General features: G+C 37.0%; 1 protein-coding gene across 2 annotated transcripts; it reads right to left on the bottom strand.

The window, feature by feature from the left end:
* Positions 1–2,545: 2,545 nt before the first annotated feature.
* LOC124394396 (tripartite motif-containing protein 16-like) lies at positions 2,546–13,836 on the bottom strand. Of its 2 annotated transcripts, none has more exons than XM_046862567.1 (7): positions 10,108–10,183; positions 7,850–8,481; positions 5,850–5,945; positions 5,248–5,481; positions 5,008–5,161; positions 3,700–3,759; positions 2,546–3,203 (listed from the first exon to the last, which is right to left on the bottom strand). In XM_046862567.1, the coding sequence occupies exons 2-7, from the start codon at positions 8,438–8,440 to the stop codon at positions 2,668–2,670; spliced, it is 1,671 nt and encodes a 556-aa protein (XP_046718523.1). In that variant the 5' UTR covers positions 8,441–8,481; positions 10,108–10,183; the 3' UTR covers positions 2,546–2,667. The 2 variants fall into 2 exon arrangements, with proteins under 2 accessions (XP_046718523.1, XP_046718524.1); XM_046862568.1 differs by lacking the exon at positions 10,108–10,183 and adding an exon at positions 13,717–13,836 and having other exon boundaries at positions 2,547–3,203.
* Between the last annotated feature and the right edge of the window lie 728 nt (positions 13,837–14,564).

Raw genomic sequence — 14,564 nt, 5'->3', positions numbered from 1 at the left:
TTGGAGGGTTATGAGCAAACCAGAGTGCTAATGTGCATAGTGTACAGTGTCTAGTGCAGTTTAGAATGTCTGACCAAGTTCAGAAGAGTGTACAAGGAGTTATGGGAGCATGGGAAAGGAATGACTTCCTCAGTCTGTCAGTGGAACAGGGCAGTAAAAGCAACCTTCCACTAAAGCTGCTCCTCTGCCAAGAGATGATGCTGTGCAGTGGATGCAGTGGATTGTCCATGATTGACAGGAGGCTGCTCAGCGCACGTCTCTCTGCCACTGATGTCAGGCTGTCCAGCTCTGAGCCCACAACCGAGCCCACATTCCTCTCCAGCTTGTCCAGACTTGAGGCGTCCTTCTTCTTGATGCTGCGTTAGTCCGAAAGAACATCTGCAGCAGCTTTTTGCAAATGTTGAAGGACAGCAGCCTTCTGAAGAAGTAGAAGAAGTAAAGAAGTGTCCTTTCCTGCACAGAGCGTGTTGGCAGTCCAGTTCATTCTATCATCCAGCTGCACTCCCAGGTATTTGTAGGTCTTTACAATCTCCACACAGTAGAAATAGACTACTTCATTTATCCCAGGGGGAAATTCATACTCAAAAATGACACGATGATGAGTAATACCCACAATTCTTCAGAATGTTTTACAGAAAAATAATTTGCTTTAATGGAATAAAAAAAAAAACGTATAACTTATAGAATAACAATGCTCTTGTGCACAAATAGAACAGGGCAATTATGGATTAGAGCCTTGCTCAAGTTAAGGGATTTTAACTCACAACCTTCTATATAGTAGTACAACATTCAACCACTGGGGTACCACTTTTCCATGTTATGTGATTTTTTTACATTTGTCCGGTAAAGTATTAAGACGATACACAGTATGGACAAAAGTTTGGACACCTGACCATAAGATTTGTAAGTGATTTTTAAACATCTCATTTCACATTTAATCCCTGTTTGTTGGTATAAGAACCTCCGGGTGTTAGTCAGGTACTTATGTAGGGTGAGGTGGTCTGGGGTGCAGTCAGCTTTCCAGTTCATCTCAAATGTGTTTAATAGGGTGGAGGTCAGAGCTCTGTAGCAGGCCACTCAAGACCTCACAATCCAACCCATGTTAATGTTCATGGTGCTGTCTTTGTGCACAGGGGCATAGTCATGCCGGAACAGGTTCAGGTATCCTACTTCAAATGAAGGGAAAACTGAATGCTCCCACATCCAAAGACATGCTGTATGTTTCCAACTTTCTCTTCATGCAAATCCTCATCATGTGAAAATGGTATATTTTAATGAAGTGCTATTATGTAATCTTTTTGTTTGCTAACTTCACGGACAGTCGCACCGGATCTGTTCTCCGTTCCATTGTCTTTTTTATAGCATTTGTCCACTACAACATTAACTTATGTTTTTAAACGAGCTTTACTACGCTCAAATTCGAAGTTTGTATATTTAATTTATGCAAATATCATTTAATTAAATTAATTATATATTCTGGATGCGTATATGTTCACAAGTGAACTAAATGTCTGTGTATGTATTTTCAACACAAATTGTCAAAACAATGTTGTATTATATTTTACATTTACTTTTTAAAGCATGGTTGTCAATTTGCCATCTGCAATTATCATTAAAAACAATACAAATGATGATTTACATAAATTGCCTCACCTTGCATACTCAAATGTAAAATAAATATATAACACAGCACGAGTGTTCATATATATATATATATATTATATATGAGTTATATATATATACCTTCACACCTTCTCATTCAAAGAGTTTTCTTTATTTTCATGACTATGAAAATTGTAGTCACACTGAAGGCATCAAAGGCTATTTGACCAAGAAGGAGAGTGATGGGGTGCTGCGCCAGATGACCTGGCCTCCAGTCACCGGACCTGAACCCAATCGAGATGTTTAGGGGTGAGCTGGACCGCAGAGTGAAGGCAAAAGGGCCAACAAGTGCCAAGCATCTCTCAGGGAACTCTTTCAAGACTGTTGGAAGACCATTTCAGGTGACTACCTCTTGAAGCTCATCAAGAGAATGCCAAGAGTGTGCAAAGCAGTAATCAAAGCAAAGGTGGCTACTTTGAAGAACCTAGAATATGACATTTTCAGTTGTTTCACACTTTTTGTTATGTATATAATTCCATATATAATTCCATGTGTTAATTCATAGTTTTGATGCCTTCAGTGTGAATCTACAATTTTCATAGTCATGAAAATAAAGAAAACTCTTTGAATGAGAAGGTGTGTCCAAACTTTTGGTCTGTACTGTATATATATATATATATATATATATATATATATATATATATATATATATATATACACACACACACACACACACTACCCCTTGTGTAGCAATCTTGGAATGTGTAAAATGGAGAAGGTCTCATGATATTTAAAATTACTATCTAAATACAATTGATTATTGTGATTAAAAATAATTTTATCTGGGAGAATGTGAGATAGCGATACAGAAGAACCTGTACATGTGATGTGGCATGAACTACATCTCAAGTCATAAAAAAATGAAATAAGAAAACAATCCCCATTGTATTTGTTTTGATGCCAATGTTTTTTTATTTGGGTATAGTTTTAATAAATGTTTTTTAATTACATTTCATTTCTGTCAGTATTCTTGCACTTGTTTTTTTTAACTAAATGTATGTAAATTTAAAATTCTTCAACTTTTGAACGAATTCGGACAAACGAGCCACCTCCAACCCCAAATGCTGCGTAAAGTGGCTGAGTGAATTTTGTCTGGACTTTATGAAGGAGGGACATCTGATCAGAGACACTGTAGAAAGACAGTGTTCCAGCACTGTGGTTCAGGTACACACCGATAGCTGTCAAATTAAAGTGATGAAGATTGAGTACAGTGCGGTTGTGTCTAAAATAGAACATTTGGTTCGAGCGGGATAATCTCCAGGATTTGGAGTTAAACCCAAGTCTGCACTCGTCACTCTCTCCTTTACGCGCTATGCTTCTGTATGTAACTGCTACGGACCAGTCATTTCCACTGCAATCAGCTTCCCAGTAGCAACGACCACAAAGAGGCTCGTTACATAAGAAATTTGCAAAACGGTCGAATCTCTCAGGATGATCAGGATATGGATGGGCTGGAGGACACTGGGCCACTTTTTTGTCTCCCTCAAACAGACAAAGACTATTGTTGATGGTGTTTGGATCCACATGAAGATCGCAGAAATCTGATTGAAGATTAATAAACACATCCATGAGACACCCAGAAATATTTGTTCTGACCATATCATTCAAAATGTTTACATCAATATTATATCACACAATAGCCATAGATGGTAGAGTGAAAAAGAAGTCAAGTATGTTCTTGAGTAATAAATGTATTTTCCAGCTTTACGTTCTCAACAACATATTAAATATGGTAGAACGTAGCAGCCTTAACAGATAAGTGTTGCATACCATTGGGATCACTGGTGACGATAAGTAGCACATTATGATTCTTCCTATACTTATAATCCATTGTTGCTGATATCTGTCATTCTTGAATGTTCTTGACAATTAAAAGTCTCTCAATGACTAGGGTATGATATGTTCATTTACACGTTGTTCTGTAGAAGTCCTTCACTTTACCACTTTGACTAGCCATACAGGGCCTGTGTTCCATAATGATAAACATTGTTATTCACTTTTACTGTGAATTATAGATAAAATTTATATATGACTTACAGTGTAAAAAGTCCTCTCTGGTTTCTGGCTCTGGAGGCTCCACAACATGGATGTTCATAACTAAAAAAATAACAAAGAAACAAATACATCTATAACAGCAAATGATTGGACACTTAAACACACTTACAAATGCATAAAACTACTCAAAGAAGGATCAATGAGCATCTGTACAGAGGGGGAACAATTTGGCGAAAACCATTCATCAACCTCAAGAATAGGAACGACAGGAAGACAGAAGATTCTAGAGATCTGTATTTTTTCTGGAGATCATTTGATTCTAACCAAACTGCAGTTCGGATACTACCGTATAAAGCATGGATTGGACCTCATGGTATCATGAACTAAGAAGTGTACGGCATTTGAGATGCAAACTTGCTGAAATCAGTCCAGTAATTAATCAAGCAAGAAAACTGTGGGGTTTTTTGTTTTTTTTAACCAGTAAAATCCTTTAAAGCACCAGCCACCCTTGTGAAAGAATAATCCAGAGACCTGACCTAATTTCTATGAAGGAACACAGTGGAGAAGAAAGTATCGGTTGCTGATGCCCATATGTGGATAAAACTGAAATTTTGTTGGTTGAAATTTGGAAACTCCAACCACAACTGATACAGGAACTGATTCCATTCCCAGACATTGTCAAGAAGCATTGCATAATCCAGTCTAGATACTACTTGTACTATCTTTAGCAATATCCATCCATTTTATATGTTAATTCATACTGTAGCTATTGTTTAAGGCAGGGGTCACCAACCTTTTGAAACTGAGAGCTAGTTCTTGGGTACCATTAATGTGAAGGGCTACCAGTTTGATACACACAGTTTTCAGTTTAATCTAAAATAACAAATTTGCTCAATTTACCTTTTATTATATGTTATTATTAATAATTAATGATATTCATCTATGTGATGACACTGATCATGTTAATGATTTCTAATAATAATTATCAACAATGATTCAACAAAGTAGGAAACAGCTATTTTTAGAAAAGGCCCACGGGCTACTCATGTGGTCCTTGTGGGCTACCTGGGTCCTGTGGGCACCACGTTGGTGACCCCTGGTTTAAGGTATGCTTTGTTTGAAAAGTGTGCTTAGGGTATCTGTCTTACAATTCATACATTTGTAAATTCGGATTAAATGTCCAAATATTTTTGGGCAACAATAGTCCAGGTATCCAATGTTTCACCATTTTTTTTTGTTTACATTAAATATATAGTTATAGTCCTAACAGTTGTTATTATTAATAAAGTAAAAAAGATTGGTAAGAAAATGATGCTCATGTTTATCTCTCTCAATTAAGACTTTTCAAACCTTCTTTTAAAATCTTTGCTACTTCCTGTTGACAAACATCCTCGATGTGTTCTTTGACGACAGAAAGGGGGATGTTTCCATAAGGATCATGAGTCACACAGGTTATGAACGGTAAGTCTTTGGACATGTAGATGGCCTGGATAGAAGCATGTTTCTACAGAAAAAAAAAAAGAATCATATTAGAGAAGCAGAAACTGGAAAAGCGTCTGCTTGTCTTGGATGAACACTGCACTATGTTACCCGGATGAAATCGATGTGATTGTTTGTAGATAAAAGTTGTTGTATTTCTGCGATTCTTGCCCTCAGCAGCTTGAGCTCACACTCAAAACGAAGGCGAAGTTGGTCAGCTTGACTCAGTTCGGCCTTTTCCTGAGCTCTGATCAGCGTCTTCACATCTGCGCATTTAGTCTTCATGGAGTTGATCAGCTCGGTGAACATCTTCTCACTGTCCTCCTCTGCTTTCTGAGCAAAACTCTGACAGGACAGGTACAATGTGAAAGTAAAGCTTTCAGATGCATCAGTGTTTATATAAAAAAAAAAAAAAAGGATGTGCATCTGTAATATAATTTAGTGAAATTATAATTCTGTGTAAGAAGCCATGTCTCTGCCCTCAGGAAATTATTTAATGGGGCGAAAAGACAATCGAGGAGGAAAAGAGGCATGCAAAAGGAACCTAATGATGAGATAACATCTACAATCGTACACTAGAAAAAAAACCTGCACGTGTACATCATTGTACTGCACTGTACACATTTATTCTTAAGCACCATCCGACTCTTGATACTAGCTGTTCTTCTGACAAAATTTTTTAAAACAGTTTTAGAACCATGACCACTCCTTACCTTAATAGATGTCATGGCCTTGGTGAGCTGCATTAGCCCTTCTTCTCTTTGAGCAATCATCTCCTGGCACTCTATCATTGTTTGTTTCAAGGCACCCTGGAATAAACATTCATTTACAAAGAATATATATATATATATATATATATATATATATATATATATATATATATATATATATATATATATATATATAAATAAAAAAATAAATTAGTTTTTCCCCCGTCTCGGACCATACGATTGAATGCTGTAATAGTTCTGCAGTCTAAAGAAGTGCTTAATTGTCAATTAAAAGTTCTTATGCTAGTACAAATCATCTATAACATGGGTCTGCCAACACCAGGCTGTGGATTGGTACCGGATCATTTCCGCTCTGACCCTGTGCTATAAAGTACATATGTCAAGTATAAAAGCCCGCTTCTTTTTTATTCTTTATTTCCATTTTATTGGCCTTCACATAGTTTGCCGATATGCGAGTCAGAGATTCTGCCTATGCCAATTTCCTGTATTTCTTTCAGTCAGTTTTTGCTATGTATTGATAATTCTAGCTCCCACTGATTGTGAATTAGGGTGAGTTGAGTTACATTTTCATTATTTATCTAATAATTATGTTGCATTGACAAAAATACAGGAGGCAGATCTGGAGGTGGTGGAGTCAAATATGTTGCGATTCTCACTGGGAGTGAAGATGCACAGAATAATAAACGAGTTTATTAGAGGGACCGGACAGGTAGGACGTTTTGGAGACAAGGTGACAGAGGCGCAAATGAGATGGTTTGTACATGTTTGGAGGAGGGACACAGGGTATACAGTAATCCCCCGTTTATCGTTCCGAAACCACCCACAATACACTGACGCCGCCCTAAAAATGCTTTTATTGTTTAAGCCATAAAATCCTCCCACACACTTTAAACACACACAGAAAACATTTGCAAGAATATAGCGAGATAAGTTTTGGGTAAAATTCGTAGAACTATAGTACACTGTATCACATTTATAGTGAGTACATGTACTGCACAGTAACATTTTACTTCATTTTATATTTAATAATTATATTTGTATTAATACATTTCATTATTTCAACATAAAAACAAGTTTTCTAGTCTATTGTGCTATCCATGAGAGAGCGGGAAAATCAGCTAAACAAATTTAGTTATGTGGCAAAATCGATCCTGCGATAAACCGGCACGAGATTCGAACTGCGGTAAAGCGGGGGATTACTGTATATCGGTGGGAGAATGCTGAGGATGGAGCTGGCAGGCAGGAGGAAACAAGGAAGGCCAAGGAGATGGTTTATGGATGTGGTGAGGGAGGACATGCAGGTAGTTGGTTTGAAAGGGGGGGGTTTATGAAGATGGAGGATCTGCTGTAACGAGCCCTAACAGAAGAAGTCAAAAGAAGATAAAGAATAAGCTGTTATAATCAAATTAATAAGTAAATCATGTGTATAATAGTAATATAATGTGCTCATTATTGTATTTAGTTATGTCTATGACAACCAGTCTGTGGAAAATGGTCTTGCATGAAACTCTGAGGCAAATGTCATTCAGCACTTGACCACATGGGCTACATGGACCATCTGAAAATGTCAATCTGGATTCTTAGATGTCAGGGATTTTCTAAAATGTGCACTTTTTTAGAACGGGAAAAGCAGCAGTGGATTGAGATGAGGAACTTGAACTGATGGAAGGCATGTAAAGATGCTGCACACCTGATTAGATGCATGATTAATTTGTACATGGAGACCAGCCAGGAGCATACAAAGAGAAAGGCTTTGCCAAGCCTGAATATAAAAATGGTGCGCATTCACAAAGTATTTCATTCAAAGAATTCCTAGCAAAATCGTAATTATATTATTATTTACTTTAGTCAAAAGGCTAAAGTTAAAACTAAATTATTTGTTCTAATTACAACTGTTTAGAGAAGTAAATATGTAAATGTGTAGTGCTGGTACAGAATTTATAAGCTCATTTATAATATGCCTGAGTCAAGTAAAATTTTACCAAATTTTTCATCCTCTCTGCCTCAACAGATGATGATTTGTGGTCTTTATGACTCTCAACCATGCACATGTAGCAGATACACTGCTGGTCATCACAACAGTAAATATCCAGCAGCTTGCCATGATGAGAGCAAATGTTCTCCTGGACCTCTGAAGATGCAGGCACTAGTTTGTGTGTCATGAACACAGGAGATTTGAAGTGAGGCTGGAGGTGAAGCTCACAGTAGGAGGCTAAACATTGCAAACAGAACTTGTCAGCTTTATTTCTGGCTCCTATGCAGAAGTCACACTCCGATCTTGTGCAAGTTGAGGACTCCTGATGAGAAGCACATGACTGATCTGAAGCGTTCTTCATTTTCTCCATCACTTCAGCCACAAGTGTGTTCTTCTTCAGAGCAGGCCTGGGTGAAAACGTCTCCCTGCACTGAGGGCAGCTGTAGGAAGCGTTCAGATCCAACCCAGACCAGACATCATTAATACAGCTCATGCAGTAATTGTGTCCACAGGGAATAGTCACTGGTTCCTTTAGAACATCCAGACAAACCGAACAGCCAAACTGCTCTTTATAGTAAGATTTTTCAGCTTCAGCCATTTGGCTTGTTTAAGAAGCAGAACAGGTGATTAGGTTTCCAGCTAAAATAAAAATAAAGTAGAAAAAAAAAGGAAAAGGTTTTGTATATGAAAGACAAAATGCAAGGATGAAATACCATAAAAAAGTAAAAAAATATTAATTTATATATATATATATATATATATATATATATATATATATATATATATATATATATATATATATATATATATATATATACACACACATACATACACACACTCACCAGCCACTTTATTAGGTATACCTGTCCAACTGCTTGTTAACGCAAATTTCTAATCAGCTAATCACATGGCAGCAACTCAATGCATTTAGGCATGTAGACATGGTCAAGACGATCTGCTGCAGTTCAAACCGAGCGTCAGAATGGGGAAGAAAGGTGATTTAAGTGACTTTGAACGTGGCATGGTTGTTGGTGCCAGACGGGCTGGTCTGAGTAAAATTGGACAATAGAAGATTGGAAAAACGTTGCCTGGTCTGATGAGTCTCGATTTCTGCTGTGACATTCGGATGGCAGGGTCAGAATTTGGTGTTAACAACATGAAAGCATGGCTCCATCATGCCTTGTATCAACGGTTCATTCTGGTGGTGGTGGTGGTGGTGTAATGGTGTGGGGGATATTTTCTTGGCACACTTTGGGCCCATTAGTACCAATTGAGCATCGTGTCAATGCCACAGCCTACCTGAGTACTGTTGCTGGCCATGTCCATCCCATTATGACCACAGTGTACTTATCTTCTGATGGCTACTTCCAGCAGGATAACGCGCCATGTCATAAGCGCGAATCATCTCAGACTGGTTTCTTAAACATGACAATGAGCTCAAATGGCCTCCACAGTCACCAGATCTCAATCCAATAGAGCACCTTTGGGATGTGGTGGAATGGGAGATTCGCATCATGGACAAATCTGCAGCAACTGCGTGATGCTATCATGTCAATATGGACCAAAATCTCTGAGGAATGTTTTCAGTACCTTGTTGAATCTATGCCACGAAGGATTAAGGCAGTTCTGAAGGCAAAAGGGGGTCCAACCCAGTACTAGTAAGGTGTACCTAATAAAGTGGCCGGTAAGTGTATGTATGCATGTATGTGTGTATATATATATATATATATATATATATATATATATATATATATATATATATATATATATATGTCATATAGTTTTATAGTTTTAATTGAATCTATTACAAACATTTTCACATGATGCATGTTTATTTACATCAAATTTCTAACACTTTGGGAAATAACAATTACTAAAACTAAAAAGCCTTTTTCCAGCATGTGAATGAAGTGAGGTTCTTAAAAGCATGCAGAATCAACAATAATGCAGAAGATTTCAGACCTAATCCCCACTGAACACTTTTTGGATGAATGCACCAGACCTTCTCACATGGCATCAGTGACCGATCCCACCAACGCTCTTGTAGGTGAAAGAGCACTAATCACCAGGGCTATGCTTTAAAACCTGACAGAAATCCCCCCAAAAGCATGGAGCGTATTGTATTAGCTAATAGGGAACAAAGTCCATAGTAAAATCAATGGTTTTGGAGGAAGCACGCAAGGGTGTAATGGTGTGGTGTATTTGCGATTAAAAATAACGATTGAAATGATTCAGTAACAGATAAATCATTAGTTTTAGTCTTAACTGGTCTGAAGAACTGCAAGGCATTATTACAATACAATACATTCTAGTTTCGTTTTACCAACAGCATGGAATGGGGTTAGGGACCATCAATAAAAAGCAGCAAAAAGGGAAAAAAGAAAAGATGAGAAATAAAGATAAGAATATAAAAAAAAGTAAAATAAATAAATAAATAAAGAGGCATTAATCTCTTAATTTTAGCAGCACCTTACTGCACAAAATGCAACGTTATGTGATTTATCAAATACCAAATTTTTTATAAAAATTTCATAAAAATTTGGTAACAGTTCAATCTAACAAAGTAAACATGTAATATAATTTATGATCTAATATAAATGAGTTATGGTATAATATAAATAATATAGAGAAGCTCTATAATGCTTGTTTTTTATCTGGAAAAACTATTTATAATAATAAATGTTTGCTGAAATATATATAGTTATGTACTGAAGTGAAGAAATAAAGCATAATATTGCAAAAAAAAAAAAGATTTGTGATTATTTTGAACAACAATCTCAACTGTTCTACAATAAATAAAAATAAACTTAAAATGTGTTCAAATTGACTAAAATCATTAGTGTTATTTATTTATTTATATTCCGGAAATCAATTTTCCACAAAATATATATATGCAAAATGACCCATTTAAAAAAAAAAAGAAAATTGGCACCAAACAAACAAAAAATATATATTTTTTAAACATACGTATTTATTCATTATTGTACATATAATTTATTAGTGTACTACTCATTACATGACTAACCCAGCCATAAGGCTTGTACGAACCAGTGCACTATTAGTGCCGGTCCCAAGCCCAGATAAATGGGGAGGGTTGCGTTAGGAAGGGCATCCAGCAGCAAACATCAAATTGCGGGTCACGGAACAGAATCTGTAGGATGGTTTTGGAGGAGAGTGAGGACTTAAAGAAGAAAAAGATGGTGGAAACTAAAGGAGAAAGACTGTAGTGTGAGATTCAGGAAAAGGTCAGTCAGGGGCTCGGTGGAGGTGAAGAGGTGCTGGATGATTGGGCAACTACTGCAGAAGTGACAAGGGAGACAGCTAGAAAGGTACTTGGTGTGACATCTGGAAATAGAAAGGAAGACAAAGAGACAGAGTGATGAGAAAAGTAGGCAGGAGTACAAGGAGATGCGGCAGCAGGTAAAGAGGGATGTGGCGAAAGCCAAGGAAAATGCATATGAGGAGCTGAATGAGAAGATGGACACTAAGGAAGGAGAAAAGGATTTGTACTGATTGGCCAGGCAGAGGGACCGAGCTGGGAAGGATGTGCTGCAGGTTATAGCAATAAAGGATGGAAATGGACATGTGTTGACTAGTGAGGAGAGTGTGTTGAGAAGATTTGTGATAGAAGAGTATCTGCAAGAATAAAAGGGAAAGTTTATAGGTCTGTGGTGAGACCTGCGATGTTGTATGGATTAGAGACAGTGGCATTGAGTAGAAGACAGGAGATGGAGCTGGAGGTAGCAGAGCTGAAGATGTTGAGGTTTTCGTTGTGAGTGACTAGGATGGACAGGATTAGAAACGAGTTCACAGAACCTTCTTTCTGTCCAATTTTTGTGTGTTCTTGCCTTTTACCTAATTTGTTTTATATAAAAGAAAGGACTATGCGTGTGTCTCATATGTTGAGTTATTGAAGTCTGGATTGAAGCTATTCAATTCAGAGGACACAAAGATCATTAGTATGTGCTATAAAGGTATCAAGGTACTGCACTCTTCCTTGGCACTGGAGTTTTACCATCAAGAGTATACCATCAAGTATAGATAGATAATAGTATTTTTAAGTACCACTATTTAACTACTTTACACACTAACTTAAAGCTGCACCCTGAGCATCTTCCCAGGTAAAACATAATAAAGGCTGGAAATGCACTTAATGGTATGACCCCAGCAATGAGGACAAGTATAGTCTGGCACAGATACAGTAGCGTACAAAAGAGGAAAGAAATCCCCTTATAGAATTTAATTGGTTTTACTTGGGGGCTTTTCTAAATAGTGTCCAGGCCCAGGGCAGGTAGCCGTGGTGATTGTGTGGAAGCCTTTTGCAAGGGCCTTCCCTAATTAACCATAACAAGATACCACTAGAAAATGCCCCCAAGTCTCAGTTGAACCATTAACTGGTTTCAGTGAGCTGCACTAATGCTGCCTCCTAGTGGTCATATTCTGTTTTAGTTTTATGACAAGCTTTGAGTAAAATTATTTTAGATGCTACACAGCATAGAGACAGAAATAATCCAAATTCTACATTGACCTATTAGTGTGATTTACTGTAATCAGTAAACATAAACCAAATGTTATGTTCTTTAATGCTGTACTGTTGTAAAGGCTTTCATCTTGGACAACCTGAATCACTTTGGTCCTTGCCACAGTTTGGTATTTTCCCTCCACCCAGGCTACCAGACAAATCAGTTAAGCTTTAATTAGTAAATATCGAAATTTTCTTATTAAAATGTAATTCTATAATTCGTTTTTCAGATAGCAAACTTTTTTTGTTAGACACATTAGTCCCAGAAGGCAATTTTTCTAGAATGTCATTCTAGACTTTTTTTTTTTTTTTTCGTTACATTTAACAGATACTTTATGGTCTAAAAATTGATTTAAACCTTTGTTAGAATATTCCCTAGGATATAGACTCTTTCTTTAAACACTGAGAATCATTTTATCAGGTACACTATGTTGCCAAAGGTTTGCAGACACCCGGGTCATAAGTACGGTATGTGCTTTTCGAGCATTGCATTCCACATTCAGTCCTAGTTTGCTCACACAACTCCCTCCACTCTTCTGGGAAGATGTTCCACTAGATTCTGGAGTGTGCTTATGGATCTTTGTGTTCTTTAGCCACAAGGGTACTATGAAAGGCAGGTACTGATGTAGGTGAGGAGACCTGGGGTGCAGTCAGCGTTCACATTCATCACAAACGTGTTTAGTAGGGATGAGATCAGAGCTCTATAGCAGACCACTCAATATCTAAACCAGATCTTCAAGGAGCTCACTTTGTGCACAGGGGCATCGGCATGCTGGAACAGGTTTGGGTTTTCAAGATGAAGTGAACGCAAAATTGTATTATATCGCATCCAAAGACAAAGACAACTGTGTGACTCCAATATTGTTGTAAGAATTTGGAGACATATGACAGGAAAGGTCAAGTGTCCCAATACTGTTGTCCATATAGTGTATGAAGTCATATATTAATATACTACGACTGTAAACAATTTGTATATATGAATCAGGCATTGGAAAAGAACTTCTTAACGCATCTGTAACAATTATTCAATGGCAATAATGTCTGTATGAAGGGTCTAAAGCAACAGTAAAGAAATATAATTATATTCTAGAACCATTAACACCCTGACATGAGTACCAAACATGTACAACTAAACATTATTGCCAACTTAACCAATACAAATAGGCATAATGTTATTGGGCAATGACGTGTTATTAATGTAAACACACGTGTGATACGGTATAATAATGCTGCCAAAACTAATGCTAATTAACGTGAAAACTCGGGCCCCTACGGATCTCAGATCGTCGATAGTAAGCACAGGGAAACCAATAACTCATACATAATGAACATACACATACAAATGTACTTACATCAAGGCACAAACGCACTATACAGAATATAAACAATTCAACTGTCTTCCTGTGCGCAACACCGTAATAAGTCCGTGTGGACAACAACATTGGTAACTTGGTTCCTAGGACAGGCTTTTGTACAGTACCCACCAAATTATTACATCCAAATGACATTTATATGACAGAGAAATGCTATATTTGTAAAGTTCGTGGTTCAAAATTGTGTTTAACTCATACTGTTTTACTGTCATACGCATCCTTGTATATACACATTTTTTCACATATCTTTATATATTTTAGATAGTTTATACTTTTCTATTTATCTGCCTTCTTTTTTTCCTTGTTTATTTTTCTCCTCATTCTATTCCCTCATGCTGGACTGTTGTAAAAAGCCTTTCACTGCATGTCGTAATCTGTATGTATGTGACAAATAAAATTTGATTTGTTTGAATATTTTACTCAATAATCTGTCGATTGAGGTTCAAACAAGAACATGATTATATACCGACACAGCAAGCAGTTACACAGTCCTCAGGTCCACTATAAAACCATCAGGCTTTTTTTTTTTAAACAAATTCCAATAGGGTTTTTCTCCAGTAGAGATTTCATCCTGTGCAAGGAAACAATTTGTTTATATGCATGACTTATCAACCTGATCAACCTCTGAAAAATTGACCATATACGATTTTTTAATTTATGTTTGGTCAGTTTTACTCAAATAATTCCCAGGTGACTATCTGGCAACCTTTAGAGCCTAAACAGATCTAAAGTTATGCCAAAGTTTTTTTCCCCACATGAAACAATGCTTTGTGTTCAGAAGCCCTATTTCTCCTTACAGGTTCTACTGTTACTGTTCAAAATATCAA

This window comes from Silurus meridionalis, chromosome 12, assembly GCF_014805685.1.
Source record: "Silurus meridionalis isolate SWU-2019-XX chromosome 12, ASM1480568v1, whole genome shotgun sequence".
NCBI classification, from domain to species: Eukaryota; Metazoa; Chordata; class Actinopteri; order Siluriformes; family Siluridae; genus Silurus; species Silurus meridionalis.
Note: the sequence above shows the minus strand (reverse complement) of the source record. Positions and strands in the feature narration are given on the sequence as shown.

Coding starts and splice junctions, on each gene's coding strand:
- LOC124394396 (XM_046862568.1), bottom strand. CDS start 8,440: ATGGCTGAAGCTGAAAAATCTTACTATAAAGAGCAGTTTGGCTGTTCG. Junction 5,946..7,849: donor CAGAGAGGATGAAAAATTTG/GTAAAATTTTAC, acceptor TGTTTATTCCAG/GGTGCCTTGAAACAAACAAT. Junction 5,482..5,849: donor AGGCCATGACATCTATTAAG/GTAAGGAGTGGT, acceptor CTGTCCTGTCAG/AGTTTTGCTCAGAAAGCAGA.